Here is a 27,970-nt window from a genome sequence, read left to right as displayed (position 1 = left end):
TTTTACGGTAAATTACCAAGGCTAATAATTATAAAAATCTGTTCGTATAGCCCGGAGCCAGGGAAATGTTTCCAAGCAGCTGGTGACCACATGGGTGACGGTCCCCAGCTGGGCTGCTGGACCCCCCCGCTCGTGGGGAGCAGCCCTGGGGTAGGGATGGGGTGGGTCTGGGGTGGGTGTTCTCCCTGGCTCTGGTGCTGGGGTTGCTGGGGGGTCTGTGGAGCCCCGTGGAAGGGCTGGAGGCAGGATTTCCTGCAACAGGGATCGCTGATGGGGTTTGAGGAGGGGACAGTGTGGGGAGGGGAGGTTCAGCTGCCCGTGGGATGGGCGTGTTTTACCCATCTGACCACTCAGAGATGATTTTGGTGTGCATCCTCCCCAGCCAGCAGGATCCAGATCTGCCCTTGGCCCGAGCTCTGCTGGGATGGGGCTGTCCCTGGGGGGTGTCTCAGATTTGGAGCTGGAGCAGGCACATGCCGGGCGAGATCCCACTCCCGCCCAACGGGAACTGCAGCTCGGGGAGGGGACCTGGCACAGGGGGTGGAAAGCTCTTTCTGTTTCTCTCCCTCCTTCTTCCTCCAAGAATTACTTGGGATGAGCCCAGAGAAAACAAGGGCACACATACGCCTGACATCTCCCAGCCCCTTCCTTCTCCTTGCAGACTGTCATCTCCTTGTGTCTGTCCCCATCACGACTCTCTGCAGCCCCCCTCCGTCCCTCTGGCACTGCCTTGGCCCCATCTCTCCCTGGAGCAGTCGGAAAAAAGGGGAGATTTGAGCAGCCAAAACCCACTCGCTGCTCCCCCCTTCCCCCAACCTTTTTCCCTTCCTCCCTGCCCTGATTCAGAGAAAAGAACCGGCTGGGTTTCGGGTCAGCCCCCGGCTCTGCCTTGCTCAGCTCCCGCGGGCTGATGACTCAGTGAAGAGCGGCAGGGTCTGCAGCTCCGGCTCGGCCCAGCCCGGCTCGGCTCGGCCCGGCACGGCTGCACCAACAATGCTGCTGGCCTTGGGCGAGCGGACACGGAGCGGCAGCGGCCCCCGCACCCTCAGCGGGGTCACCCGGGCAGGAAGGGAGCGAAGGAGGGGACCCTGCCCTTGCTGGAAACGGGTGGGCACTCCCAGCCCTGGACCTCGCAGCTGGGTGTGAGCATCCCACCCACACCCCCTCGGTGTCGAGCAGCCTGAGGAAGAATTCCCAATTCCTCCCTGCCCTGCAGGGCTGGGGCTGCTGTGTCTCACCAGAGAGCTTTGATCAGCTCCCAGGGGATGCTCCAGCCCCCCAGGACTGTCCCCCATCCCCGAGCTCCCGGGCTGCCCTGTGCTCAGCCCCTTGCTGTCTCGCAGTGCGCGGGCGGCAGCCTTGGCCGCGGGACCTTGGCTCCCAGCGATCAACAGGAAACGGGAGATGGATTTCTCGGCAAACTGGGCTTTCCATAAACAGTCTGAGGGGCCGACCCGCGACGGCGGGAGCAGCGCAGAGCCAGGGCTGGGCTTTACAGCTGTTTATCACATTTTTCTGCTCTCGTTTCCTCTCTGGCTCGGCAGCTCAGGGTTCCTCCTCTCCTGCATGCAAATCGGGGATGAGTTGAGCGCTGCTGGATGAGCTGCTGCCATTCCCAACTGGGATGCTCCTGCTTGGAGCAGGATCAGGGCAGGCATCGTCCCATGGGCCCTGTGCCCTGCTCAGCCAGGGTGCAAAGAGCCAGAACAATCTCTAATAATTTCCAAACTTAAACCCAGGTCCTGTCAGGCTGCCTATGCTTTGGAGCACACCAGAACCCACTGGCACACAAGCCTCCAATTTCTCTGCAATCAGGACTTAAGAAAACACAGGCTGACCCCGAGGGCTGAGAGAGGACTGGGTGGAGGGGGGGACGCCGGGCTCTCCACCTGTTTCTCATTAGCAGCAGCTTGTTCAGCGCCAGCCCCGCTCCCCATCCCACCCTGGTGAGCTTGGCAGCTCCACTATTTCCCAGTGATTTCTGCCCGTCTCAAAAAGCATGAGATGAAAGGCTTGGCTGTACAGCATCCATCCATCCATCCATCCATCCATCCATCCATCCATCCATCCATCCATCCATCCATCCATCCGTCCATCCCTCCCGGCAGGGCAGAGCAGCTCCTCACCCTTGCACCCTCTGTGACCCGTGCCCGTGTCCCTGGGCACTGACCCTGACCCGAGCAGGGTGTCGGGGCTGTCCCTGTCCGTGTCCTCATGCCTGCCCTGCCCCACGGGACAGCAGGGACTGTGTTTTGGGGCTGGAGGTCAGCGGGGTCAGACAGCGCATGGGCCCCGCTTGCCGGGCTGAACAAAGGGGCTTTCTCTGCCTGGGGCTCGGGGCTGTCTGCAGCGGGGCCGCCTGCGTCACAGGAGACGGCGGCGGGACGGGGGGGTCTTCCAGAGGGCAGGAAAAGCTGTGGGGCTGCATGGAGTCCGAGGGGAGCTGCCACAGGCACTGCAGAGATGGGACCATCATGCCCACACCTCATGCAGGAGGATGCTGGGTGCCCGGGGGCTGATGCACGGTCACTGTCCTCATGCCACGATGCCATCGTGGTGCCAGTGGTGCTGCCAGTCTGCCAAGCAACGCCCAGCTTTACAAAATGCTTATGGTTTTGCCTCTGAATGGCACAAAAATGCCTGCAGCAAGGCCAGAGTGGGCACACAGACAGATGTCCAAGCAAAGAGAGGCACCTGGCACCACACCAATTTCAGCAGGTCAGTGTTGGTGGCAAGTGCCAGCTCCTGGCTCCTCCCCACCACCCCAGGCACAGCCAAAACCACCCCACAAAAGCCAACTGCGATCCAGCAGCACAGCAGCAGCTCTGTGCAGCCGTGCAGGCGCTGCTGGCGCAGCCGGCCGTGCGTGTTCTGGCACCAGAATGCACATCCTACTTCCACGTGATGGATGTGGAAGAAAATGTGTTTGCCTGTGGAGAGGGGATGTGGATGGCGGGATGGGGCTGGGATGGGGCTGGCAGGGTGCTGGGATGTGGGACTGGCCAAGGGGGAATGCTGCCTGGAAACGGGAGCTGCTGGGCCAGGGCTGTGTTTGGGAGAAAAGCTGGTATGTAGGTGTGCTGGTGCATGAGGACATTGAGCTGGGGAGTGTGTTGAAACAGAAGGGTTTGATTTTTTCATTTGAAATGGCATTTCTGCTCCCTTGGAGTACAAAATGAAACATTACCAAAAGAGGAAAAAAAAAGGGGGGGGGTGGAAGTAATCAGTAACAATTCCTTCCCACCCTGAAAAATCCCCTTTGTAGTCACATTTTTGTTGCCTTGTTTGTTTCTCAGCCTGGATGTGAAGATGCAGCTCAGAGGCTCATGTGTCCCTGTGCCATGGCTCTGCTGGCCTCAGGCTGCAGGGTGGGATAGGCCCCAGAGAGCCACACGGAGGGGATGCTCCCAGCCAGGGATGCTCCCAGCCAGGGATGCTCCCCGTCAGGAATGCAGCAGCATGTGGTGGTGTGCTTGCATCACCCAGCGCTTGGAGGGACACAGCTCAGTGCCCACACACATGGGAAGTGCAGCCAGGCATGGTTGACCCTGCAGAGAGGGATGCTCGTGACCCCTGTGCCTCCAGCCCTGCATCCCAGTCCTCAGCAGGAGCAAGGGCACGGTCAGTAAGGACCAGGAGGTTCATTCCAAGGAGGATTCATGCAGGATTTGCTTTTGCAACTGTAAATCCAAACAGCAGCTCGTCCATGGGCCAGCTTTCTTGGGAAGAATGCTTCCAGGCACATGGGGCTCTGGGGCTTCCCCCTGGCCTCCCCGTGGGGGCAGGCACAGGTGAGGGGTGAAGATCCTGGAGGTGCAAAGACATGGTGGGGGTGCCTGGCACAGCCCATGCTCCTGCCTGCTCCTGGGAAGCAGCCAAGAAGGATTTGGATCCATATCTTTTCTCCCATAGAATTTGCACCTCGTATTCCCACTTTTTGTTCTCTCTGGCAGTGTTTGGTTTCATTTATGTTCACCTGCAGGGTGAAGTGTCTGGAGCCACCCCAGCCACAGCCACTGCTGTCCCACACTGGGCACCACGTCCCCTGTGCAGGTCTCTCTTAGTGCAAGGGGCACCCAGGGGTGCAGATGCCAGCTCCCCCCCAGACCTGGGAGAGTCTGCTCCAAGCATTGCCCAGTCTCCACAACTTCTCAGCTGCCTGCCAGCTCCAGGAGCACTCCAAGCCCCAGACCCTGCTGATTAGAGACATTTAACATTCCTCCCAGTGCCAAAGGGATTTTTATCAGCGGGGTTTTTTTTCCTGCAGACTATTTTCTTTTCATGAAAACATTAAATGGCCTGAGAGATAAGGAACAAATTTATAGCAGTTCACACCGAATCAGCCAAGACACTGGCAAGGAAAAAATGCCTTCCCTCCTGCTACCCGCCTTCCCTCGCACGCTCCCCACCCCGGCCGCTTCCTCTCATTCTCTCCAAACTCCACAGACTCCCACGACAAGCTTGGCCAGCCATCCCAGCTCTTCCTGCCCACAGCAGGCCTTGGTGCAAGGTTGCCCACTGAGCCAGGGGATTTGGCACAAGGAGGTGCTGGCACAGTCCCGTTTGTCATCTCCCTGGGATGCTGCTGAGGGCTGTCTTCATCCCAGGGTGGTGCAGCCTTGTGTCCAGCAGCCCTGGACATGAGGAGAGGATCCTGGACACACACTCCCTCCTGGCACGAGGACGGATTCAGTCTGTGCAAAGCCTTGCCTTAAAAACGAGCCAGTCTAAATCTGGGTGGATGTTAACTGTGGGTCTGGGTGAGACCTGTCAGCCCCCCCTTCCCTTCCCCAATAAAGCATCCCTTGTTCCATCCCTGCCGCTGGGAGCTGCTCAGCAAACCAGTCCCGGGGCTCACAGAGCTGTAATGTTTAAGTTACCAAAATCTGCAATAAATTTTCCTAGCAGCCCCCAGTCATCTGGCCCCCGTCCGCCAGCACTGCCGGTTTATGAGCTCTGAAGAGCTGTAAAGGCCTTTTACTGGCTGCGTTTTTTATTTCAAATTAGAGTGTGACTGGATAAACACTGGACAAAGCAAGGATTTACTGGGCATCCCGTGTAGTGCAGGGCTGGGGGCTCAGGGACAAGTGGAGCTGTGGCTCTGTGGGATGGACAGCATATCCCTTCACCCTGGGTGAGTGGGCTCATGCCTTCCTTCCCCTGGCTGGCCAGAAACACAAGGGCTGGTGAAGGGGAACCCACTCTGGGAGCCCTCATGGGTGCCAGTCAGGGGGTGGACACCAATGAAGAGCCCCAGTGCTGAGGAATCCAACCAATCTGGTGAAAACAGAGCACATGTGTGGCCCCCTCCGTCTCACCACCACGCTCGGAGTTTTGCCACCAGTGGATGTCCTCTCCTGCCCAGAAGGTCGAAGCCAACATCTCTTCTATGGGAATAAGGGAGGGATGCAGTGCCAAGGACCCTAAATGTCCCCATCCCACGCTGAGGTGGCTGGTGGGGGCTGCAGGGGGCAGTGGAGCCACTGTCTGTGCTCAGGACCTGCAGATGTCCCTTCCCTACTTGCAAAGATGCTGTCACCCATTTCACAGGCAGAGGGGAGAAAATGGATAAACAGCACGAGGAGGATATGCCATGTGGATATTTCCCAGCCCTTCCCTGTCAGCACCTTGCCTGGTTGCTGCTCCAGGGATGCTCTTGTGTCCAGAGGGCAGGGAGGGGACATGCCACCAGCCCCTCTCAGCCCCGTGCCACCAGCCCTCCTCAGCCCTCTCTGCCCCTGTTAGTCACAGCTCATGGGACCTTTGGGCTCTGCCATGTCCCCAGGACAGGAGGGATGATTTGGATCTCAGATCCCCGGGGATGTTTAGGTTAGTTCCCCCCAGTTCACAGCATGTCCAAAAAACAGGGAAAGGGACATCCCTTTCTTGGCCTCGAGTCTGGGGGCTTGGTTGCTCTTTTGGGGGGACAAAACCATGCGGGGGGTGATCCTGGGTGAAGCAGAGCAGTTTTCCAGGTTTTAATTTAGGGTCTCCCCTCTTGTGGGGGGTGCCAGGGCAGAGGGGCTGCTCGCTGCTCGCTGCAGCCCCCAGGACAGGCTCTGTGCCCCGAGCTGAGCGCAGGGCTGTGCTCCCGCCGCCGCCAGCGCTTGAAGAATATAGGTGGTTAATGCCTTCAGCATGTATGAAATATCCCATATGCTGGGAAACAAAAGGGGCTCTGTGCTATTAAAGTTTCATTTCCCCCCTCCCCTCCTCCCTCCCCTCTCCCCCGTTGTCCTGCCCTGCGCGGCTGGAGCAGAGCGGCGAGGAGAGCCGGGCGCTGCCGGCCGGAGCCGGGCTGGGGCACCGCGGGCACCGCGGGCAGCGGGGGCGCGACCTGCTCCGGGCTCAGGGACAGCAGCCAGCCTTGCTTCCCCTCGGGGGAAAAGGGGAAGAGAAAGAGGTGAGCGCGGCGAGTGCGAGCATCTCTGGGCTCTCCGGAGTTGTCCTGGGCTCCGCGGCCATCCCGGCGGGATGCTGGGGGCATGGCTCTCGGTGACCCTGGGGACAGAGCGGTGTCACAGGAGAGGAACGCGGATGGAGAGGGCTCCCGGCAGAGCGAGGGTGGAGGTGGCTTCCCTGGAGTGCTCTCCTCACCATGGGTGTCTCCTGGCTGCTCTGTCCTGCCCAGAGTGAGGTGCCCTCCTGGCAGCACCCAGCCTGTGCTTGGCTGGATGAACTGGGTGCTGGAAGGGGGAGCAGCCCTTTCCCCCAGGACCCTCCGGAGATGCTGGGGAAAGGATGAGCTGTGGAGGGGAGAAAGAAGAAAGGGGAAGAAGAAGAGGGAGGGGAACGACAACCAGGGGACTTGAGGGCAGCAAAACCAGCCCTGTGCCCCGGGGGGACCCTGGAACCTCAGTGCTGTCCCAGCCCTTCCTTGTGGTCAGACTCCCGGGGTTTCTTGGGGTTTGGCTCCAGCAGCTCCTGGGGCAGCTGGGTACAGGTCCCCTGGGCTTCCTGAAGGGGTTAAGAGAGGAGAGGAAAAGGACAAAAAGAAAAACAGAGTGTTGGGAGAGAGCAGCTCGGTCAGGGGCTGTTTGCACTGGCTTGGATGTGTCCTCGGCATGTTTATTCCTACTGCACAAGCGATCCTGCCAGAAGGAGAGCCAGACTGCTGAGAACACATACACCCAGCCCCAGCCCAGAATGCCTGGGGACCCCTCTGAGCAGCGAGGTGGTGGTGCCCTGGCCTCAGGGACCCCCGGAGCCCCCCCAAGCAGCAGGGCTGCTCTCCTGCCTCGCCTGGGCTGGCCGGGCTCTCAGCCTTGGGGGAGCTAGATGGGAAAGGACCTCATGTCCCAAGGCCACCAGCCTGCTGTGCTGCTGGGGCCAAGGCCTGGGAATGGGCATGTGCTGGGGTTTGGCTGCTTTCCTGGTCTGGAAAGAAAACACTCCCTTCCCCGGGATGCTCTTTGTTTCCCATGGACAGACCCGAGCGCTGCCCGTGGGGCTCAGAGGGGACAAACCCTGTGCTTGTGTGCACTCTGTCCCTGTGCTGCTAAAATGTCCTTTATCCTGGTGCTGGCAGTTCCCAGGCTGTGTGCACCCATCTCTGCTCTCAGTTCCCATCCTGCCCCCCCGGGATCAGAGCTGGGGGCCGAGGCACTGGCCAGAGCTGCAGGTTTGAGAGCAGCAGGGAGCTGCTCCCTGTTTCTCAGCAGCACAGTTCTGTTCTTCAGGGAGCTTTAGGGCTTCAGGGATGCCTGGAGGTGACAGTGGGGGGCTCACAGCGGGGAGGACAGAGCTGCCGGGCTCAGCAAACCTTGGCTGAGCTGGCAGGTCTGCTATTGACCTTGGATCTCTGCACTGGCAGGTCGCACGCCCTGATCCTGACAGCCCCAGGTCACGGCCCCTCGTTTGCTCAGGAGGACCTGGGCAGGGCTGTGACAATGTCAGGCACGGCTGTGAAACCCAGCAGTGGCTGTGCCAGGATTACCTGGGAATTCTGCAGCCTGGTTTGGAGCCTGGGGAGTTCAGATGCTCAAACTCACTTGTTGCAGCTCCGGCAGCCCTGAATGCTCACAGGTTGTTTAAACTGGATTTTCGAGCCCCTGTGGGGTTTTCTGCTTAGTTGCTGTCTTGTGCTTTGTGTCTGCTGAGGCTGAGCTCCCTGGGGCCAGCAAGGCTGCAGGATGAGCCATAACTCCACTGCCAGAAAGTTCATCCCACTCATCTCATGCCTGTGGGATGAGTTCCAACCCCACTGCAGGGTGAACCCCAACCCCACTGCAGAGGCTGCCCTGTCCTCCCCTCCCAACACGGTTTTTGGCACAGCCATCACCAGGAATCTGATATCCAGGGGTGACCCCATCCCCACAGAGCAGGATTGTGTTCAGTGAGGGTTCCTTCATTCCTCTCCCAGGAACTGTGCACTGGTATTGCCTGGGAAATGCGTGAAGGCGCCGCCGTGCCAGCCCGCCCTCCCTCCTCTGCCTCTGGCAGCTGCTGCTGGAGCTCTCAGGGAAATTTGGGTGTGGGACCTGCTGTGCCAGAGAGCTGGTGGCTGCAGAGCCGGGATGTTCCTGCAGGATGGGTGATGAAGGCGAGCTGCCCCGGGCAGGCAGGGGTGTGTGGAGCCAAAAGCTGCCAGAACCTGGCTTGCCAATCCAGCTCGCCTTGCAGCCACGGTGGTGCCAGTCCTGGGGACAGCTGTGCCACAACGATCAGAGCTTGATTTTTCAGCTCATCCTCTCTCTTGGACCTCTCTGGTTTTTACATTTAATTTGAGTTTTGAAAAGGCTGAGCTGCAGTTTCATCCCTGGCCTCCTGTAGTGGTCTGCTGAGGCTCCAGCTGATCCCCCTCTGTCCCACAGCAGTAGGGCCAGAGGTCCCTGAGGATGGCCACCCCCCTGGTGACATCAGGCTGAGTGGTGGGACATGGCAAACCTGGTACTTTGCTGCCCACAGCTGCACTGAGAAGGGCTTGAGGCAGCTGCAAGGGCCAGGCTGGGGCTGTCCTTATTCCCTGGAATGCAGCAGCTGGAGCTGGGGTCAGGGTTCAAGCTGAGCAAAGGGCAGGACAGGCTGGGACCTGCCCTGCGTGGGGCTGTCGTGCAGTCAGGGCACGGGCAGCTCCCAGGATTGTCTGCTTGGGACCCCCAGGGCAGATGGGCCCCTCAGGGATGGCAGGAAGGGGCAGATTCACTTCTGAACCAACCAGGAGGGCAGAGCAGGACCAGTGCTGCTTGGCTGGAGTGCACAGACTGATGTTTGATGGAGGCAAATCCCTGTGGAGCATCAGGGTTTCTTGGAGACTGGGACTGGAACGTGGGCTGAGCAGTGGGAGGAGGGGAGTGGGTGTGCTGAGCACCAAAACCTGACCAAAACCCCCGTGGAGTGAGGGTGGTGGAGTGGGGTAACCAGGGTGGGGCTGGGTTGGGATGGCTGTGCCGGGGTACCAAACACATTTCACCCCGAGTCCAGCCCTGCCTGCGCCGTGCTGCCCTCCAGGGGCCAGCGTCCCCTTCCTGCTCCCCTGCCCTCCTCGGGCCCTGCTCCAGGGAGCTGCCCAGGGAGGGACAAGCCCCGAGCTGGCGTGAGGAGCCACGCAGCAGTTCCGAGGGGTGCGATCAGCCCACATCCAGCCCTTCCTCCCAGCGCCGGGTGGAGAGGGAGGGACACGGTCCAGCTGGCCGGGATGCCACTGTCATCCACCTCCTCCTCCTCCCTAGCTCCTCTCACGGCTGAATCCCTGCCTCCCCCGCGGTGCCCGCAGCCCCGTGCCCACCCCCGCATTCCCCTGCTGCCCGTCCCCGCCCGCCGGGGCAGGGAGCCGGGCACGGGCACCCACCTGCCCGGAGCAGCGGCCCGCGGCTCGCAGGGGTTGCACGGGGACAGGAACTCAGGAATGTTGTTTTTTCCATCCCGGTTTCCGCCAGGTAGTAAATCAGCGCTGCAAAAGGCTTTTGTTTTCCCCAGCACGCTGCCGGCTGCTGTGCCTGCGTGCCCTGAGCCGGGACGGAGCCATCCCTGTCCACACTGCCGGGTCAGCTCCTCAGGGAGCTGGCGTCCCTTGTCATGCCCAGGGAAGCCACCACATCCATCCCACCTTCCTTGTGCCCCCGGACCCTGCCAGGGAAGGCTTCCCTCCCGGAATCCTGCTCATCCCAGCAGGGTCCCTCCTGCTGCCATCCCTTGTGGCTGCAAGCAGCCTCGCTGTCCCTCGGGGTGGCACGGGTGACACCGCCCTGGCCCCAGCCGGGCAGGGTTTAGCAGTGGGGTCCCTGTGCAGGGGAAATCACCCCAGAGGCAGCTCGGCCGTGCCTTCCCCAGCACTCAGCCGTCCTGGCCAGGTACCCAGGGGGCCGGGAGGGGTATTGGATTGCAGCAGACGGGAGCGTGGCTGAGCACGGGGCAGCCAAACGCGGCTGGGTGACAGCCGAGGTGTCTCCGGTGTCAGCTGCGAGGGCAGCGCTGCCTGAGAGAAACACGGCGAGCTGGGGGATGCAGCCACCCCGACTCCCGAGGGAGAGGGCCACGGGAAGAAGGAGCCACGTGGAGCAGGAAGGTGCCCAGCTCCCCTGAGGGGACATTCAGCTGCTGGCACCGGGGAGGCGTAAAGCTCCCCAGATGTACACATGGCAGCTGGGCTATTTTGGAAAGGGACCGGGCCGGTCTTGTGACTGGAGCTGGGGACTGCGAGTCTGGGCAGCAGGGTCCTGCCTGAGTGACAGCGACCCGCTGCCTGCCCCGGGAAACCCGAGAGCCCCGCTGTGCAGGGACAGCTTTCACACCCCTTCCCTTCCCTCCCCGGCCTGCTTCGTGGTGATGAAAACCCAGCGTGGGGCAGGGATGTGGCCGAGAAAGCGGGGACAGAGCCAAAGTTTGGGTGTGAATCTGCCCCCCCACTTCATGGCTCTCCCGTGGCTGGGCCACTCACGGTCCCCAGGGCTGTCCTGGAGGTGTCCCCCATTTTTTGACAGCTGTGCCACCTCCTAGCCCTGCGCTGTGTCTGGGACAGACCAGCCAGGCACTGCAGACCCCCAGCCGGGTGCCGGGAGCAGATGGAGACAAAGACTTTCAGCAGACCCTGTCTCCCCCGGGCTCAGCAGCCTGAATGCCAGCAACGCCTGCCAAAAATATTTGTGTGGGACGTGGAAAGTTAACTTTAGTTTTCCTTTTTTCAATAGCGGGGGGGGAGGGTGACAGGGTGTGAGAAAGGCAGGTGGGGGGGCTGTGCATCACTCGCCAGCGAGTGGGCAGGAAGAGAAGTCGAGCAAAAGACCTCCTTGCTGCCAGATTTCAACACTTTGTGAATTGAAGGATTTTTTTGTTGTTGTTGTTGTTGTTATTCCCTCCCCAGCACCATTTTGCAGCTTCTCGTAGGGACTTGTTGCCATCAGGAAGCATGAGGAGCCTCTCAGATGGGCACAGTGAGCAGCTGCTTTTTGGGACTCTGAGCTGGGCACGAGTGCCCAGTTTGGGCATCCTCTGGAGCTGCACCCTGAAATGCTGCCTGAAATGACCCTCATCCCTCTTTACAGCCTTTGCTTGCAGGTGGGGGCTATCTCAGCCTGGCTTTGTGGCTATGGCTGCTGCTGCTGCCCTTTATTGCCTGCACAGTGGTGCACCCGAGGCATTTGTACACATCCTACCTGGCTGGTATTCCAAGAGACAGGATCAGCCCAGCAGCTTTTGCCTGAGATCCATGGTACTCATAAATATTGGTACTCATGAATATTCCCCTCCTGTGCTGCTGGTAGAGCCAGGAGCTGTGTCCTGGAGAAGGAGGCTGCTCTCCACACCTCTGCCACCGTTCCCCCACCACCATGCCAGGCCCAGGCTGGCCCCCAGCGAGGCAGCAGATGCCTGACTCAGTATTTGGGTGCTGTGGGTGGCCCTGTCCCAGCTGAGTGTCCTCAGGGAGCACCACTGCTCGTGTCTCAGGAGGGAGGGTTTGCCTGGGGAGCACAGGGCCGTGGGTGTCACTCCCAGGAGGTGCCTGTGTGCAGAAAGAGCTCCTGCATGGAAGGGGGTGGCTCTGGAGGATGGTTTGCAGGGAGGCACCAGCTCCCACAGCTCCCCCAGCAAATTGTCAAAGCAGATCTGGTGTTGGATGGGCACGGCTGTGCTGCCCCAGAACCCTGCTGCCCAGGGATAGGGTGAGGAAATGGGAATGGGGAGAGGCAGATCCACCCGGAGAGGTTCTCTGCCACCCACGCTGGGCTGGGGCTATTTTGGGCAACTTTCTCTTTGTCCTCATTTGAGATAAACTGGCTCTCTCCAGCTCCAACAACTTGCCATGTTTCTAAGGAAAGATGTGGGTGGCTTCCTGCAACTATTGATCCCCCAAATTACGTAAAGAGGAGGGTGAAATTTCTTTTTCAGAGAGAAACATTGACATTTTCTCCTCAGGTTCTCTTTGCAAATCTGTGCTGAATAATTGCAGCAGAGAGAGGCAGGAGGAAGGATTTCAAAAAGGGCAGAAGATTTCCGTTGGGCGTTCTCCAAAAAATGCAGCCTTGTGTTTGGGAAATGCCCGAGCGCCTGCTTTCTAATCTGCCTTCTTTTCCAAAATAACCTTGCTAAGGACAGGAAAAGTTTTACAGAGAAGCTGTGTGAGCCTCGAGGAAGCTGCAGGGTGTATTCCTGCCAGAGCTTAACCTGCCATGTTGACCTGGCGCTTTTTCTTATTTCGCTGAGAAACCTTGCAATAATTCAGGGAGGGGTTTGGGATGAGCAGGATCCCCTTTTCCTCCTCAGCTGGCTGTCGGGTTGGGAAATCCATCATGGCCCACGTGCCGTGGGTGCTGTGGATCTCTCAGCAGCCTTGCTGTGAGCAGCACTGGTGATGCTGTGCGAGCGAAGGACTCACAGGAATTTCCGTGCACTGTAACCCATATCCTGTCCTGGGAGAGATGACATCCCCCTCTCCCAGCTGATAACTGTCTGTGTTGGTGCGTGGGCTCGTCATCCCGGCAGGATTTGTGCCTGGCAGGAGGGAAGTGGGTCTGTCTGCGCTTGTCCTGACGCCGCAGGAGTCACTCAATGGTTAAACATGGTTTAGCTGGATGCTGGAAATTTTCCTTTTTTGTTCCTGATAACCCTGAGCAACATCCTCAGGGATTTGGTTCTTGGCTGGACACTCCCAGCTCCAGATTAGTGGTGCCCCAGTGCTGAGCACTGACAGGGATGCCAGTGCTCATCTGGGCTGACAAAGCAGGGGGAGCAGGGCACAGGGCCATGGGTGCTGTCCCCAGGGTGAGGATGGGTGGATGAGGGTGCTGGGGTGGTGAGAACGGTGGTGGGCTTGGGGCATTTCCAAACTGCTTTTCAGGGGGTTCTTCCTCATGGGAAGTGGTGCTGGAGCTGGAGCTGGGCTGGGGTTGCTGGGGGTTGCTCTGTGCCCATAGGAAATCAGTGCAAGCCCAAGCATCCTCAACGCTCCTCCTTCCCTTCACACAGGTTTTTGGATGCTGGTCCTCTGCCTGGAAAAGAGAAATTCCTGCATAATTCTCCTTGCTGGCCTGCCTCCCCTGGACACATCCCTCCATCCGGGTCTCCAAAACCTGCCTGCTCCAGCGGCATCGTGCCTGATCCTCCTGCCTGCAGGGGCAGCAAAGCGGAGCTCACGCCTGGCACTGGCTGCCCTCCCTCATGGTGCCCATGCTCTGAGGGAGGATCCATCCCCCTGGCCATGCAGAGCTGCTTGGAAAGGCCGTGGAGTGGAAATCAGTGAAGGAAGATGCTGAGGACAAGGCTGCAGCAGTTCTGCCTCCACCCCCAGCCCGGCTGCCCCGTGCCTGGCGAGGCTGAGCAGCCCCCCTGTGTCCGTGGGACAGCCAAGGGGGACACTGAGGGGGACAGTGGCAGCTGGCAGGAGAGGAGGAGCAGAGGGGGGCAGAGCTGCCATCAGCTCTGGGGTGCTCCAGCCTCCGAGCCAGGCGAGCAGGAGGCACGGACGGGACTGCTGGGAGGGAAACCCAGTGGGAGCTGCCAGAGGGACCTCGGGGGGCTCAATGGGGATGCACCACAGCCCCCGCTGAACGGCAGCCTGGCCTTGGCAGAGCAGCCTGCAGCCCCTCTGAAGTGCCCTGCCTCTGCCCCAGAGCTGCCCCCCGCAGCAGACAGCCCCACATGCAATCCCAGCCAGGAGTGGAAAGTGGTGAAGATCCAACGGGTCCTCATCAACCCTGACTTTGAGCCAAGGAAAACAGGTAAGAGAAACCCCCTTTGGCCACTGTCCCCCCTGAAAGGCACTACTGTGCTCCTGGTGAGAACACCCAGCTCTTCCCAGGGCAGGACTTTCCCTGGGTTAGAGCTCCCAGGCTTCCAGCAGAGCTGCTGGGACTAATTTAGCTTGTGATGATCTCTTTGGCCTTAAAAATAAGAAGGAATCTGTGGCTTTTCTCGGGAGGGGGGTGGGAAGGCAGCAGGCGGGTTCCCACTGTCTCCAGGAACTCAACCCATCCCTCAGTGGGGCATGACCAGGATGGGCTTCCCAGCCCTCACCCTGGCCATGGGCTTGGTGGGATCCTGCCCCAGAGTGATCAGGACCAGCTGGGACAGGGACACCTCCATCAGTTTGGGATGGCCAAGCATCCCTCACATGGCTTTGGGCCATTTTTGTCAGCCCCTGGTTTAAAAACTAAGCTCTTTATTTCAGGCTGGTTGGTTCCCACAATGCTCTCTGCCATTGCCTCACCTCACTGCCCCGTGCCACAGCTGTTCCTCTCCCCCACTGTGACTGTCCCTTCAGCCTCAGTGACAACTACAGGCTCATACCCAGGGTTACTGGGGCTGCTGCCATGCCTGGAATGCCCCCACTCCCTGTGGGAGATGCTCCCACAGAACCCATCCTCTTACAGGCATTGGGCCCATTTTTAAACCCTGCTTCCCCCTCCTTTCTATTTTGCCCCTGCCCAACTGTTATCTCAGCTGCCACACAGCAGGGCAGGTGTGTCCCTGTCCCCACGGGGTGGCATTTTGGGATGCTGCTGCTCTGGCCCTCCCAAGGCACCCCCCAGGGATGGGGTGGGACCTACTGGGGATGCTTGATATGAACCCGGTGTCCAGAACCCACTCCCTGCCTTTTTGCAGTGTCAGGCATCCTCCAAACCAGCGGCTCCTGGATGCGACAAGGCTGGGAAGCTCAGCCAAGCCCTTTGGCTCACAGCTGCCCCAGCAGCATCGTGTTTCAGGGCTCAGCACACAAACCAGATGGACCCAAATAGTCTTCCCATTTCTCACTGCTCGGGGATGGCAGATCTGCGGTGGGGAAAGGTCAGGCCTGCCTCTGTCCAGGCTCAGCATTTTCCTAATCCCCGCCGCCATCCAGCACTTTTGCTGCCAGCCTGGAATTTTAAAGTAACTCAACAGGTTTGTTGGAAAGAGTTTGTCTGTCCCGTTTCCTCCCCCTCCAAGTGAGATCACCAGCAGCCACTGCCTGCAGGACCCGTCAGACTTTCCAGAGCCTGCAGGCAGGATGTCACCGAGGGTCCTGAGAGCAGGGACCTTGCCAAAGCCTGCAGGTTTGGGGCAGAGAGGTTTGGGGCAGAGAGGTTTGTTTCTGTGCAGTGAGGGGAAAGGACAGGAGCCCTTTAAGACGCACCAGGGCTGGTCCTGCAGCAGGCAGGATCATCCCTGGCACTAGGGCTGTTCCTGTTTGCAGGAGCATCCCTGGGACACGTCAGGGACTTGCTTCTCTTCAGCTATCATGGGGTACAGGACCCCCCACCTCTTCCAGCCTCTTCAGCAGGAGAGGATGCATCCATCCACACCCAGAGTGGTGCAGGGCTGGCCCTGGGAGCCGGGAGCCAAACGGGTGCCCCACCTTGAGCTGTGTGGACCCACCCAGGCGGGTCCCAGGTGCCCCTTTGGTCCCCATCCAGCAGCCCAAGGCCAGGCTGGCTGCTCCCAAATATCCAGCACAGCAGCCCGGGCTGGATGGCACCTCTCAGGGCAGGCTGGGGAGCGCAGGAGCCCCGGGAAGAGGCAGAGGCTGGGAGATGCAGGAGGCAGGACTGGTTTCTCTGTCTGGTGTGCAAATAAACGGAAGGTTTCACTCCCTGGGGGCTGCAGAGCCAGCGCCAGGCTCCCTCAAAAACCAGGAAAGCACAAAAAAGCACGGAGGGGCAGGAAGAAAGGAAATTAGAAAGGCAAAAAATCAAGCCAAGAGCTCATCCTGAGGTGTGGACAGGCATGGGAAGGGGGTGAGGCCGGTCTCACCCGAGCTCTGCAGCCCCAGCGGTGGAGGCGGGAGGTGATGCTGGCTCCCCAGGGATCGTCTGTGGCTCCCTTGGGACTGGGAGCAGCCCTGGGGATTGAGGGCTCTTTCCAGGAGGTCCCCAGGGCAGTGACACCGCTGCTGGATTTTTGTCTCTGGATTTTTGCCTCCCTCCAAGTGCTTCAAAACTTTAGCACTGAGGAAACCTGCGGGAAGGGGAAGCCCCACACCCCCAGCAGCGTCTGGAACGCAAGGTGCTGCGGGGGAGAGGAGGGGAAAAGGGCGAGGGGCTGGGTGAGGGGGTGTCCGGGGATGGGTAAGGGGACGCTCAGGAGCGTTAAGGGGAGTGTGCAGAGCTGGGAGAGAGGGATACCCCAGAATGGGATAAGGGGATGCCCCGGAGTGGGAAGGGGATGCGGGGAGCTGGGTGGGGGGATGCTCCAGGCTGGGTGAGGGGATGCCCCGGGCTGGATAAGGGGATGCCCCGGCTGGGTGAGGGGATGCCCCGGGCTGGGTGAGGGGTTGCCCCGGGCTGGGTGAGGGGATGCCCAGGCTTCTCCCCCGCGCAGCGGGCTCAGGGCAGACCCAGCCGGGACGAGAAGCAGCGGAGCAGGAGCATCGGGGGCGGCTGCCAGAGTGGCCGGGCGGGGGGAGCCCGTCCCGTCCGCTCCGTCCGTCGGTCTGTCGGGGCGGGCAGGGGCAGGGGCAGCGCCGGCGGGACCCGGCACCCCCCCGGGCCGGCCCCCGCCCGCCGCCCCCCCGGGCCCGCTCCGAGGGCGGAGCTGCCGCAACTTTCCTGCCCGCCGCCGCCTCGCCGGTGCAGTCGGGCTGCGCGGGGAGGCGGCACCGGCACCGCGGGTACGGTCGGGCTGGAGCGGGGGGCAGGGACCGGGGGGCTCCGCGCGGGGCCGGGGTGCCGGTGCAGAAGGGACGGGGCTGGGGGGGCACGCAGAGCGGGATCTGGGGTGTCCGGGCTGCCGGGGGATGGCAGCGCCCGGGGGTGCGTGGGGTCCGGGTGCACGGGGGGAGCGGGAGTGCATGCCCAGAAGTGCCGTGGGGGCGATGGGGGGCGATGGGGCGCACACAGCCGGGGCTCAGCGGGGTTTGTCCCCAGGAATGAGCGGCGCAGGTGTCGCTTGGCTCCGCCGGCAGCCCGGTGTCCGATGTGGGGCGTGGGAGGCACAGTGGGGACACTCGGCGGGGACGTGGAGGGACCTGGGGGTCCTCCTCGGGGCTCGCAGGGTCGCACCCTCAAGCTCAGCAGAACGTCTTCCCAGGCGCTGTCCCCTGTCCCTGTCAGGGACGTGACCTCCCCTGGCCATGCCACCATGCTGGGGACACGAGGGCTGGCCCGGGGCTTGGCAGCCAGCAGGATGGATCCTTTACGGGTTGTGCAAGGGACAGGCAAAGGCCCCGTTTCGTTCCGCCGCCCTCCCCGCTCTGCCCACCCCTCTCCGGGCCGTTTGACCTTCTCAGGCCGGGGCAGCGCCGCTGGCTCGGGGCGCCCGCCCGGCGGGGCTGTCCCGGGACCCTGCGGGGCTGTCCCGGGACCCTGCAGCCCGGGACGGTGGCAGCGAGTCCCAGCAGCTTTGGCACAGCGGGGCTGGGACGCACTTTCCGGGCAGGATGGATGGAGTCCCCGTGGTACCCGGCCGTGGGACGGGCTGCCCTCGGGGTGGATGGACGGCAGGGATGTCTGGGGGAGGTCTGCCCGGCTCCAGCCGCCTTTTCCATGATAAAAGCTTGATTTTAGCCAGCTGGGGAAGGTGCTGCCTCCACGTGTGTGGTGGCAGCAGCTTCTTCTTGCCCAGTGTGGACACGTGTGGGGCTGGGGCTGCTCACTGCATCCCCCAGGAACTGGGGAGGGGCAGGGGCAGACAGCCCCCACTGCAACTCACCCCCCACCACCCCCTTCTCCCCCTGTGTGGGAATTGGGTGCCCCGGGAGCTGCTGCTTGGAGACTGTGGGGCCATTTCAGCAGGATTTGAGTGCCAGGCACGGCTGGGGAGGCAAACAGCTCCAAATCCAGCAAAGCCCCTGCGAGCAGAGCCCAGGGAAAACTTGCAAGCGCGACGAATTTTCTCGCCGTGCCACATTTTGTCACTGGCAAAGGCGCCCGTGTGGAGAGGCCCAGCACAGAGCGTCTGCCAGGCAGGAGAGGCTGATCCCACCACAGCACCCACCACCTGGGCCGGATCCTTCTGGGGCTGCAGGGCCAGCACGGATAAGAACTTCATGGAGGTTTTCTATCTGGGGCATGGGAGGGCTGGAAGCTGGGAACGAGGCAGAAAATTGTCATCTTTCTATCCATATGTTTGAATCATATCCGTTTCTAGCTAGCTCAGCTGCCTGTCTGTGCTACCCTCCGTGTTTTCCTAGCTGCAGATTATTTGGGATAACTGGGAGCTGGAGGAGAATGTGTGCACAGACTGAAATGTGTGTGAGCTGGTATGCCTTGCAAAAAATCCTGCACAGCTGTAGCTGGGGCAAGGGGCCAGCTTGCTGCTCTGCCAAAAAACCTGCTTACATTTCCTCAGTGGCCAAAGTCCTCGATGTTTGGGTGAAAACACTGGATCTGCTCTCCCCAGCCTTGCCTGGCTGTGGATGTGCACTGGGGTTCGTGTCAGGTGGCACAGAGCACGTCCCTCTGGAAATGGGGTTTGTCTTGGTTTTGCTTTTGGTTTTGCCAGTGGGATTTTGCCAGCAAGAGGCACCATTTGGGCTGACCACAGAAATCCAAGAAATGTTTGGAAATGGGGAGAAGTGCCTGCTGGTTATGGATGGTGGGTGCTCTGTCCAGGGGTGGTCTGGTGGGACACCCTGAGCGTGGCCAAGCTGGGCACAGCACTGGCATGGCTGAGCATCCACACTTGGAGCAGGCCAGGGACAGAGCCCAAACTGAAGGTTTTGGAGTCACCTGCCAGCTCTGACTCTGAGATTTCACATGACCTGTGGCACCCTGCAGGTCCCATTAAGGCCTGGGTACCTCTTGTCTTCTATACAAGGACTTCTCACCAGGCACAGCTTCCAAGTCACAGTTTTTCCTTCCTGTGACATCCCAGCCATGTCAAGACCATCAGCTTCCACTGAATTTGTCAGCTCAGTGAATCTGCAGTTTAAGGCCAAATCTTCATCCCATTTCAGCTCTCGGAGTCCATCTTAGGGCAGGATGGGTACAAGCCATGTCTGACACATCCTTCACCTTCATTTGGGGTCAGATGGTGATTCCAGCTTTTCCTGGCTAGACTTCAGACATCCTGCTTTAGCACCCTTCAGGGGGATCCATCCTCTGCGTGGAAAGCTGAGATGGAAGGAATTTTTTTCCCCCATCTGTCCAGGAAGTGAGAGTAACAAAAATGCCTTTCATCACCTTCATCATCCTCTCTCTGGAGAAGAGAGCACTGCACATGCCGTGGGAAGGATGACTGGCAGCTCAGCAAGAAGCTGTTAAGCCCTGCACTTGGGGGATGTTCAGGAAGTCACCCCTGGAGCAACGGAAAACCTACAGAGCAAGTGCCTATATAAATCTATAGATAGAGATCTATAGGCTTCTGTGGCCAGAGCTGGAGTGTGTTAAACCAGAACAGCACCTGGAGCTGCCCATGGGTGCCAGGACTCTGGCAGTTCCATGGGGAGCAGCTCCTTCTGCAGCATCCCTGGACCAGAGATACCCAGGGCTGGCCCAGTGAGGGCACAGGGCAGTGGAGAGGGCTGGGGGGCTCGTTGGCTTGGGAAAAGATGGGACACTTGGAGAGGGGAAGGAAGGAAGGAAGGAAGGAAGGAAGGAAGGAAGGAAGGAAGGAAGGAAGGAAGGAAGGAAGGAAGGAAGGAAGGAAGGAAGGAAGGAAGGAAGGAAGGAAGGAAGGAAGGAAGGAAGGAAGGAAGGAAGGAAGGAAGGAAGGAAGGAAGGAAGGAAGGAAGGAAGGAAGGAAGGAAGGAAGGAAGGAAGGAAGGAAGGAAGGAAGGAAGGAAGGAAGGAAGGAAGGAAGGAAGGAAGGAAGGAAGGAAGGAAGGAAGGAAGGAAGGAGCCGTCACCTGTTGGAATTTGGACTGGGCTCAGGGTGATGGGTGGAAAGCAGTTCCCAGTGCCCTTGGACACTTGTATTAATTTTACTTTTGTCTCCTTCTTGCATGGCTTTGGCTGCCTTCAGCCCCTCTTCCTTCTCCTCCCCAGCACCTGGACATTCTCAGTGCATTCAGCTCCCTCCCTCCTGCCTGGGGCTGGGGAAAAGAACAAACCAGAGCCCACCCGGGGCTGCCAGCTGGCAGGAGCTGGCAGGGAAGGATGAAGGAATGTTCCCTGTGGCTGGGAGGGGAGTGTGTGGTGTAGAAACTGCCCCAGGTGACAGAATCCCTCCAGACACCATGGCACATGGATAAAGGCTCTTTGCACTGCTGAATAATCTCATCCCATGGCTCAGGCTGCAGCAATTTCCTCTGGACTGCCAGAGGCTTCAGTGCTCTTCATCTGTGTCATAACAATCGGATGTGAAGAGCAATCCTTACCCTCAGCATCCCAAGTAGTATCCTGAGGGATTCATTTCCAGTGGGCCCAGGTGGACCAGCCCAGGAAGGGCGGCTGCTGGGGGGGCAGGGGCACAGGGGCTGCTGGAAGGCTGGAGGGGATGGATGGAAATGGACACCAGGCAGGGGATTTCAGGAGGCAGAGCCCACCCTGCAACACACCCTGGCCCGGAGCAATGCCATGGCTGTGGCAGCAGCAAGGATGGAGACACCCGGGGGCAAAATCCCGGTGGGCAAATCCCGGTGTTGGTCCCGGCTCCGTGGGAGCGTATCTGGCGGCTAGTGCAAGCAGGACGGGCTGGCCAGGAGCTGAGTCATCCTTCCAGCAAGAGGAGATCCCCCAGGGCCCCTTATTTGCTGTTAAAAGGCAGTAGCAAGAGCAAGAGGCTGCGAAATGGCTCCGCCGAGAGCTCGGCTTCTTAGGCAGCCGGGCCCCGAGGAGCGGGATGCTCCGCTCGGAGCACGGAGCCCGCAGACATCTGGAGCCTGTGGCTTGTTTCTCAACGGCTCCTTGGCCGCGTTTCTCCTGCCTCTCGGAGATAAAGGCGGCGAGGGTGACCCCGCGGCGCTGGCCGCCCTCCAGGCAGCCCGGCCGGAGGAAGCAGCGGCCCCGCTCTGTGCCGCCGCCAAGGCAAATAGGAACGGGGCGTGAAACAATGCTGGGCGAGAACCGGGGGACTCGGGCCGCCGGCGTCGCCGCTGCCGACCGGCTCCTCGTCTCCAGGAGAGTTTCCACTGGTTCCTTGTCTCCAGGAGAGTTTCCACTGGCATCTCTGCCTCCCCTGCCCAGAAAAACCCTCCTGTCGGGCAGCCTGAGGACTTCATCCAGGGCATCCTGCACTCCTGAGCTGTGTGCAAGGACTGCCGCGTGCTGAGGGAGGCAGGAGGGATGAAGGGTGAGGAACAGGAGTTGCCCAGCTTCCAGCAGGCCTCCTGCTAACCGTGGGCTTGCTGGAAGGATTTGGCTTAGTCATCCATCCCTTTCCCTCGCTGGTAGGCTGAGCCACTGCTGAAAATATCCTGGAAGACTCCCAAGCAGCACAGAAGGCAAGAAAATGAGGAACACATGAAGGAAGGGAGGACGGGAGGGGATGGGATGGGAAGGAAAGGAGAGCAGGGCTGGGAGCGGGCTGCCTTGGCCACCCACCTCCCTGCTGGGGCCAGAGACAGAGCAGAGACACCATCAGAGCCCCTGGCAGTGCCTTTGGAGAGGGGCTGCACCCTCGCTGGGCGCGGGGCTGATGCCGATGGTCGGCGCTGGTGTCTGTGCCCAGCAGTGGCCTCGGCAGGGTGGGGGACACTGCCCTTCCCACGCGTGCTTTCGGCGGGGCAAGCTCATAGGAAATGGCTCACCCTGAGAAAATGCATTCCCGGCAGCTCCACATCCTTTCGGTCTTAGGGAAGGGCTGGTGCCCTGACCTTTGTCCGGCACAGGAGAAGCCCGGCGGCACCGGGCTGCTCGCCGCGGGGCTCGGGCCAGGCTTTAGCACGTTGCTCTTAGAGCTTGTGTGGAGTCCCGGGCCGTGGGGGTGGCTCCTCGCTGTGTCCGTGCCCGTGTCCAGCCGGGCGGGATCTGCACAGCTTCTGTCGGCTGCTGCCCTCTCGTGTCGCTCGGGGTGGGCTGGCATCTCCCGCTGTCCCCGGGTTTGTGTCCTGCCCGCTCGGGCTGAGCGTGCCGGCATTCGGGGCCAGGGGCTGGGACACACGCTGGCCTCTTCCCTCCACTGCCTCTTCATTCGGGGCCCGGAGCCGTGAGAGCTGCACCCGAGACCCGCTCCCAGGAATTCCTTCCCCGTGCGGTCAGCGCGGTGGGTGCGCAGAACCCAGCCGAGACACGGGGTGGCGTGGTGGAAACGTCCTGAGTGTCACTGGGTGTCCCCTGGGCCCTCCCATCTGTCCCAGCAGCTTCGTGATGTCTGTGCTGGGTCCCCGTTCCCCCGGACCGTGTATCCCAGCCCCGGTGCATCCCTCCCGCCTGCTCCCACCTGCCGGGGAAGGAGTCGGGATGCCGGGGGATACCTGGAGGAAGGGCTGGGCGGGGAGAGCTGACCCCCCCCATTCCCCTGAGGGCCCTAATCCCCCTCTCCTCTCTCCCAGGTCTCTCCCGCAGCGCCAGCCTCTCGGAGAAGGAGCTGAAGGAGGCGAAGGCGCGGAGCCAGAGGATCGCGGCTCAGCTCACCACGGCGCCCGGCCCCAGCTCCAAGGGCGTGCTGCTGTTCCACCGGCGCAGGCAGCGCGTTGAGGGGCTCACGGGGGCCGGGCATGGCGGGGGGCTGCCCCTGAGCCCCGCGCCCCAGCCTCGCCAGGCCGCCATGGAGCACAGCCAGGGGCACGGGATGAAGCCGCAGCCCGGCCAGCCTGGCAGTCCCGGAGAAGGGATGCTGGCAAAGGCCTCCCCGCGCCAGGAGCTCCCTGCTGAAGCCCAGCAGGTCCCACTCAGCGTTTACCTGAAGGAGAACATGGCATCGGCCGCCAGCAACGGCGTGCAGGAGCAGGCAGACAGAGGGATGGAGAGAGGGGTGGAGGGGCTCGGAAATGCAGGAGCCCCTGCGGGGCCGAACACGGCGCCTCTGGTCCTGCCACAGAGCCCCGAGGAGGGGAAGAACGTCAAAGTGCCCGCTGAGGTGCCCGCTGAGGTGCCCGCTGAGGTGCCCAGCGCACCAGCGGGGACAGCCACAGGGATGGCACCCCCGGGCGGGCAGCAGCAGAACGGGACACAGGGCCGGCAGTACTACGAGGTGCAGCTCACCCTGGCCAAGCCCAAGCCTGTGAAGAACCGGACAGCCAGACCCTTCGGCACCCAGGCACCCCCCGCCAGCGCCCAGCCGGCCGAGGAACCCCCTGCCCCCGAGCTGCCCCCACCACCAACCTATGCAGAGACCCTCAGCAGCCCCCCACCCCTCACCCGTGTCCGCTCCCCCCCTGCCTACTCGGCCCTGTACCCCAGCCAGGAGCAGAAGATGCTGCCAGACCCCCTCCTGGGCTGCGGGGTGAGCGGACCAAACCCCCTGCCCAAAACAGGCATCCTGGAGGAGTCGGCTGCGCGGAGAGCCAGCAGAAAGTCCATGTTCACCTTCCTGGAGAAGCCAAAGCTGAGCCCCAACCCCGACCTGCTGGACCTGGTTCAGAGTGCAGACAGCAGGAAGAAGCAGAAGGAGCAGGGGGAGCCCAGCGCCGAGGATGAGCCCTTCGCCCTCGGGGCTGAAGCTGCGAACTTTGTCCCCAACAGCACAGCCAGGGGTGTGCAGCACCTCCCACCAGCTGAGGATGCTCCAGCGTGGTCCTCCTGCCTCAAGTCTCCCACCATCCAGCCCAAGAAGAAGCCACAGCCCAGCCACATCCTCACTGAAGCGAGAGGGAAGGGGGCTGAGCTCTTTGCGCGCCGACAATCCAGGATGGAGAAGTTCATCATTGAGGCTCCCTCCCAGCCTGAGCTGCTGCGGTCACCATCGCCCACCATGTCCCTGCCTCCCTCCTGGAAGTATGACAACAACGCTTACCTGTCACCCATGGTCTCCAGACGCCCCTCCAAGAGTCCCTGCAGGCCCTCCAAAACCCCTCCTGCATCGCTGTACGGCAGCAACCTCATAGAGAACGAGGTGTCCCAGAAGGAGCTGGAGATCTCCAGGCACCAGCCCTACCAGCTCCAGTCTTCCCTCTTCATCCTGTCCCCATCCAAGGGGCCAGCGAGGTCCATGCCCCAGGAGGTGCCTCCACCCAGACCCTCTCTTCCCGACTCCTACCCCTATTCCCAGCAAGCCTCCTGCCCGACCTCTCCGTTGCCTCCTTCCCCAGTTTGGCATCCCCCGGCGGTGCCCAGCGCCGGCCAGAGCAGTGCCAGCCCCTTCCCCAGTGCAGCCGGGGCCCTGCCCCTGGGTGCCGAGAGCCGTGCCAGCCCCGCAGCCCCGGCCGAGGCGCTGCTGGCCTCGCCGTGCCGCCTGCTGCCGCCGCGGGCAAAGGGATTCCAGGCACCCCGGCCCTCCTACTCCACCAGGAATGCCGGCATCGAGCCGCAGGTGTGGAAACCTTCCTTTTACTACAAGTAGTGGTGGCAGAGAGAAAAACACAGCGGTGCTAGGCTGAGTCCTCCCTAACGAACTGCTCGTGGGAGAGCCAAAAGCCAAACCAAGCACAAAACAAAAAGTGTGGGGGGGAAGAAAATAGAAAAAAGAAGTGGTTGTGAGGGTGCAGTGCTGGGACAGTGGATGACAGGCACTGCTGAACCCCCGGTGCAAGAGGAGCTGAGGAGTGTCCGGGAGGCAGCAGGAACTGGCCACAGAGCCTGCAGGATTCCCAAAGAGTCAGCAGGAGCCTGTCTGTCCCACAGGGCTGTTCTTGCTCTTCTCTCACCTGGAACCTGTTATGGAGCATTGCACCTCTGGCTCCCTCCTTTCCTCGCCTCCGGCTTTCCAGCTCTCAGAGCTCTGCCTGCTCCTCCACATCCCCTCTGTCCTGGGCTCTTCTCAGCTTCCTACCAAAGCAAACCTGGAGGGGACACGCTGCCTTTCTGCCTCACTGTGCCTGCTCCTGGCTCTCCTGTTGCTCCTTCAGGATCTGTCCTCCTTTGCTTCCTCTCTGTGGAGGAAGAACTGCATCCCTCGGGGAATGGCAGAGCCCGGTGGTGCTGGGCCCAGGGTCCCCGCGGGGCCCTGTCCCCAGCTGGGCTCAGTGCTGGGCTGGGCAGGGCTGTGTGGCACGGCTGGAAGCACGGGACGTGCTGGGATGAGGAGAGTGCCAAGGGCAGGGCTGCTGGGTGATGCTCAGCCCAAGGCTTGTCACCCAGCTGTGCCTCTGCCCATGCCCTCCCGCCACCTTCCCCACGGTGCCAAGTTGCCTTTTGACTGTGCTTTACTTCTCCTGCATTTTTCTTTTCCCCTCTTTCTGAATACACTCTCTGCGCTGTCACACCTGGCTCTTCTCTTTGCTGCCGCCTGGGGAGCAGTGCGGGGTGGCGGATGCTGGGGCCGTGCAAGGGGGCTCCGAGCATCCCCCAGAGGGAGACTTTAGCAAGCTGCAGGTAATGAGAGGTCCTGGGACATATTCTGGGCAAGGATGAACGGCAGGCTCAGCCTGCCGCCATCTCCTTGGTGGGCGAGGGGGTGCAGGGTCAAATTCGTTTTGGGGACCCCTTGCAGGGTGCAGTGCACAAAGAGATGTCACCAGCTCCTGCGGGGCTGTGCCAGCATGAATCTTAGCTCGGCACCCTGCGGCTGTAGCCCTGCTGTGTCCCTGTCGCCCCGGCTGGGGGTCACTAACCCGCTCTCTGTCCCTCTCCAGGACAGGCGCTCGTCCCTCCCCGCGTCGCCCACCTGGACGCCCCGGCTGGCGCGGCGCCCGGGCAGCCTGGACGGCTGGGCCAGCCCGGCCTCGGTGCCCGAGCAGGACGAGGGACCCCCCACGTCCCCTCCCTGGAGCGAGCGGTCCCTGTCCCCGCTGCGGCAGGACGCGGAGCCCCGGGCCAGCCGGCAGATGCAAGCGCGGCTCGCCAGGAACATCATCAACGCCGCCCGCAGGAAGAGCTCCTCTCCCAAAGGCGCGGGGCTGGAGAGCTCCCGGCCCTTCACCCCCATCCCTGCCGGCCCCCCCAGCCTGCCCCAGTCGCCCCGGCTGGGGCCAAGAGCGCCGGCACCGCAGGCTGCCGGCAGCACGCTGGGGAGCCTGGGCAGCCCCTCGCCCACCCACAAAAGCCCCCTGCGATCGCCCCGGGCGGGCAGCCCCCCGTCCTGTGCCTCCCCCGGGATGCCCCGAGCCGCCTGGGCAGAGGGCCGCCGGCTCCTGCTGCCATCCAGCGCGCATTCCTGCCCCGTGGCCAGGCTGTCGCCCGTCCCCAAGAGCCCCCTGCCATCCCCCGCGGTGGGCGGGCGCTCCCCAGCCAAGCGCTGCACCTCCCGCTCCCCGACGGACTCGGACGTCTCCCTCGACTCCGAAGACTCGGGGACCAAGAGCCCGGGCATCCACAGCTTCAACCTCTGTCCCCGGGGCTGGACCAGCAGCCTGCGGCTGAAGACGGGGGGTCTGCCCTCGGGGGCTCCCTGCACCTCCTAGACAAGCCAGGCCCCCCAAAAATCCCTCTCCCTCCACCCGTCAGCCCGGGTGATGCCACCCGCTCATCCCCCACCGGGAACACACCAACCCCCGGGGCTGAGGTCCCCAAAAAGTGTCCCTTGGGAGCTGCCACCACCCCTCAGTGTGCCAGCGGGGTCAGGTGCCTCCCGCCCGCCCGCCACGCCATGGCCCCGCTCTATTTTTACCACGCTAACCTTTCGGGGCAGGACTGCGTGGTCAGCAGGCAGAGGGGGGAGCGGCCCCCCCGGCCCCTGCCTCGGCAGTTCCTGCCTGCCAGCCCGCCCCATCCCGCACAGCCGGGGTGGGATGGGCTCGGCGTGCCCGTGAGCCCCTGCCCCCAGCTCCCCGGTGTTATCCCGGGCTGTCCCTGCAGCTCTGCTGCCCGGGGGTGGCACATCTGCTGCGGGTGGGCTGCATCGATTGGTTGCCATGACCAGGCTCTCCCAGCCTCTAGATTTGGCTGGTGTCAATTAAAACCAGATTTTGGAGAGGAAAATTTAATTTTTAGTTCCAGCCCCCCCCCAGTTCTTCACTGCCTTTTAAAATTTTTTTTTAAACTTTTGACTCCTTCTCAAAGAAATTCTCCCAGATCCTTCTTTCCCTGGAGACCAAAAAGAGCCAAAGTTATTTATTGCCATGTGAAGGGGACTGTTTACAGGTGCCCTCCCACCCTGCCCAGACCAAGAGGGACAGCCCCATCTTGTACCTGTCACTGTCCCCATGCCCAAGTTCACCCCATCCCCACTCCGGTGGGTTGGAGGCACACACGGGAACCAACGGGGGCTGAGACAGCCAGGACAATGGGGAACTGTAGGAGCCAAAGGAAATGGTAGAAGTTGCCGAGGGTTTGAAGGAGGTGCTGGCACAGAAGGTGATTCTGAGAACGTCGTGGTCCCCACAGCTTGGGGCCAGCCCTGGAAAAGAGGTTGTGTTGGGCTGCCAGGGCTCCAGCATATTCCCGTTCAGGGAGCCCGTCACCCCTTCCCTTTCCCCAGGCCACGCTGCTGGAGCCAGCCAATCCCTGACCCCTGGAGCGCTCCACACTGCAGCTGCCCCTCCTGGAGCCCAGTCCCCATTCCCAGGACACATCTCCCACCCTGGCTCCAGCAGCCACCACAACCTGCCTTCGCCACACGCTGTATACCCAGATCCAAAATAAAGCGCCGTTACTGCACCCAGGCTGCCTCTGATCTGTCCCCGAGGTGCCCTGGGCAC

At 61.5% G+C, this 27,970-nt stretch overlaps 1 protein-coding gene across 2 annotated transcripts; it reads left to right on the top strand.

Moving 5' to 3' along the window:
* The first annotated feature begins 6,298 nt into the window (after nucleotides 1-6,298).
* Nucleotides 6,299-27,927, top strand: SYNPO (synaptopodin). 2 transcript variants are annotated; one of them, XM_064387728.1, is made up of 4 exons: nucleotides 6,299-6,403; nucleotides 13,405-14,156; nucleotides 22,787-24,705; nucleotides 25,967-27,927. In XM_064387728.1, the coding sequence occupies exons 2-4, from the start codon at nucleotides 13,685-13,687 to the stop codon at nucleotides 26,732-26,734; spliced, it is 3,159 nt and encodes a 1,052-aa protein (XP_064243798.1). In that variant the 5' UTR covers nucleotides 6,299-6,403; nucleotides 13,405-13,684; the 3' UTR covers nucleotides 26,735-27,927. The 2 variants fall into 2 exon arrangements, with proteins under 2 accessions (XP_064243798.1, XP_064243797.1); XM_064387727.1 differs by lacking the exon at nucleotides 6,299-6,403 and adding an exon at nucleotides 13,015-13,200.
* Nucleotides 27,928-27,970: the final 43 nt, after the last annotated feature.

The sequence above is a fragment of the Passer domesticus genome, chromosome 13, assembly GCF_036417665.1.
Source record: "Passer domesticus isolate bPasDom1 chromosome 13, bPasDom1.hap1, whole genome shotgun sequence".
NCBI classification, from domain to species: domain Eukaryota; kingdom Metazoa; phylum Chordata; class Aves; order Passeriformes; family Passeridae; genus Passer; species Passer domesticus.
This window is presented reverse-complemented; position numbering and strand designations above follow the sequence as displayed.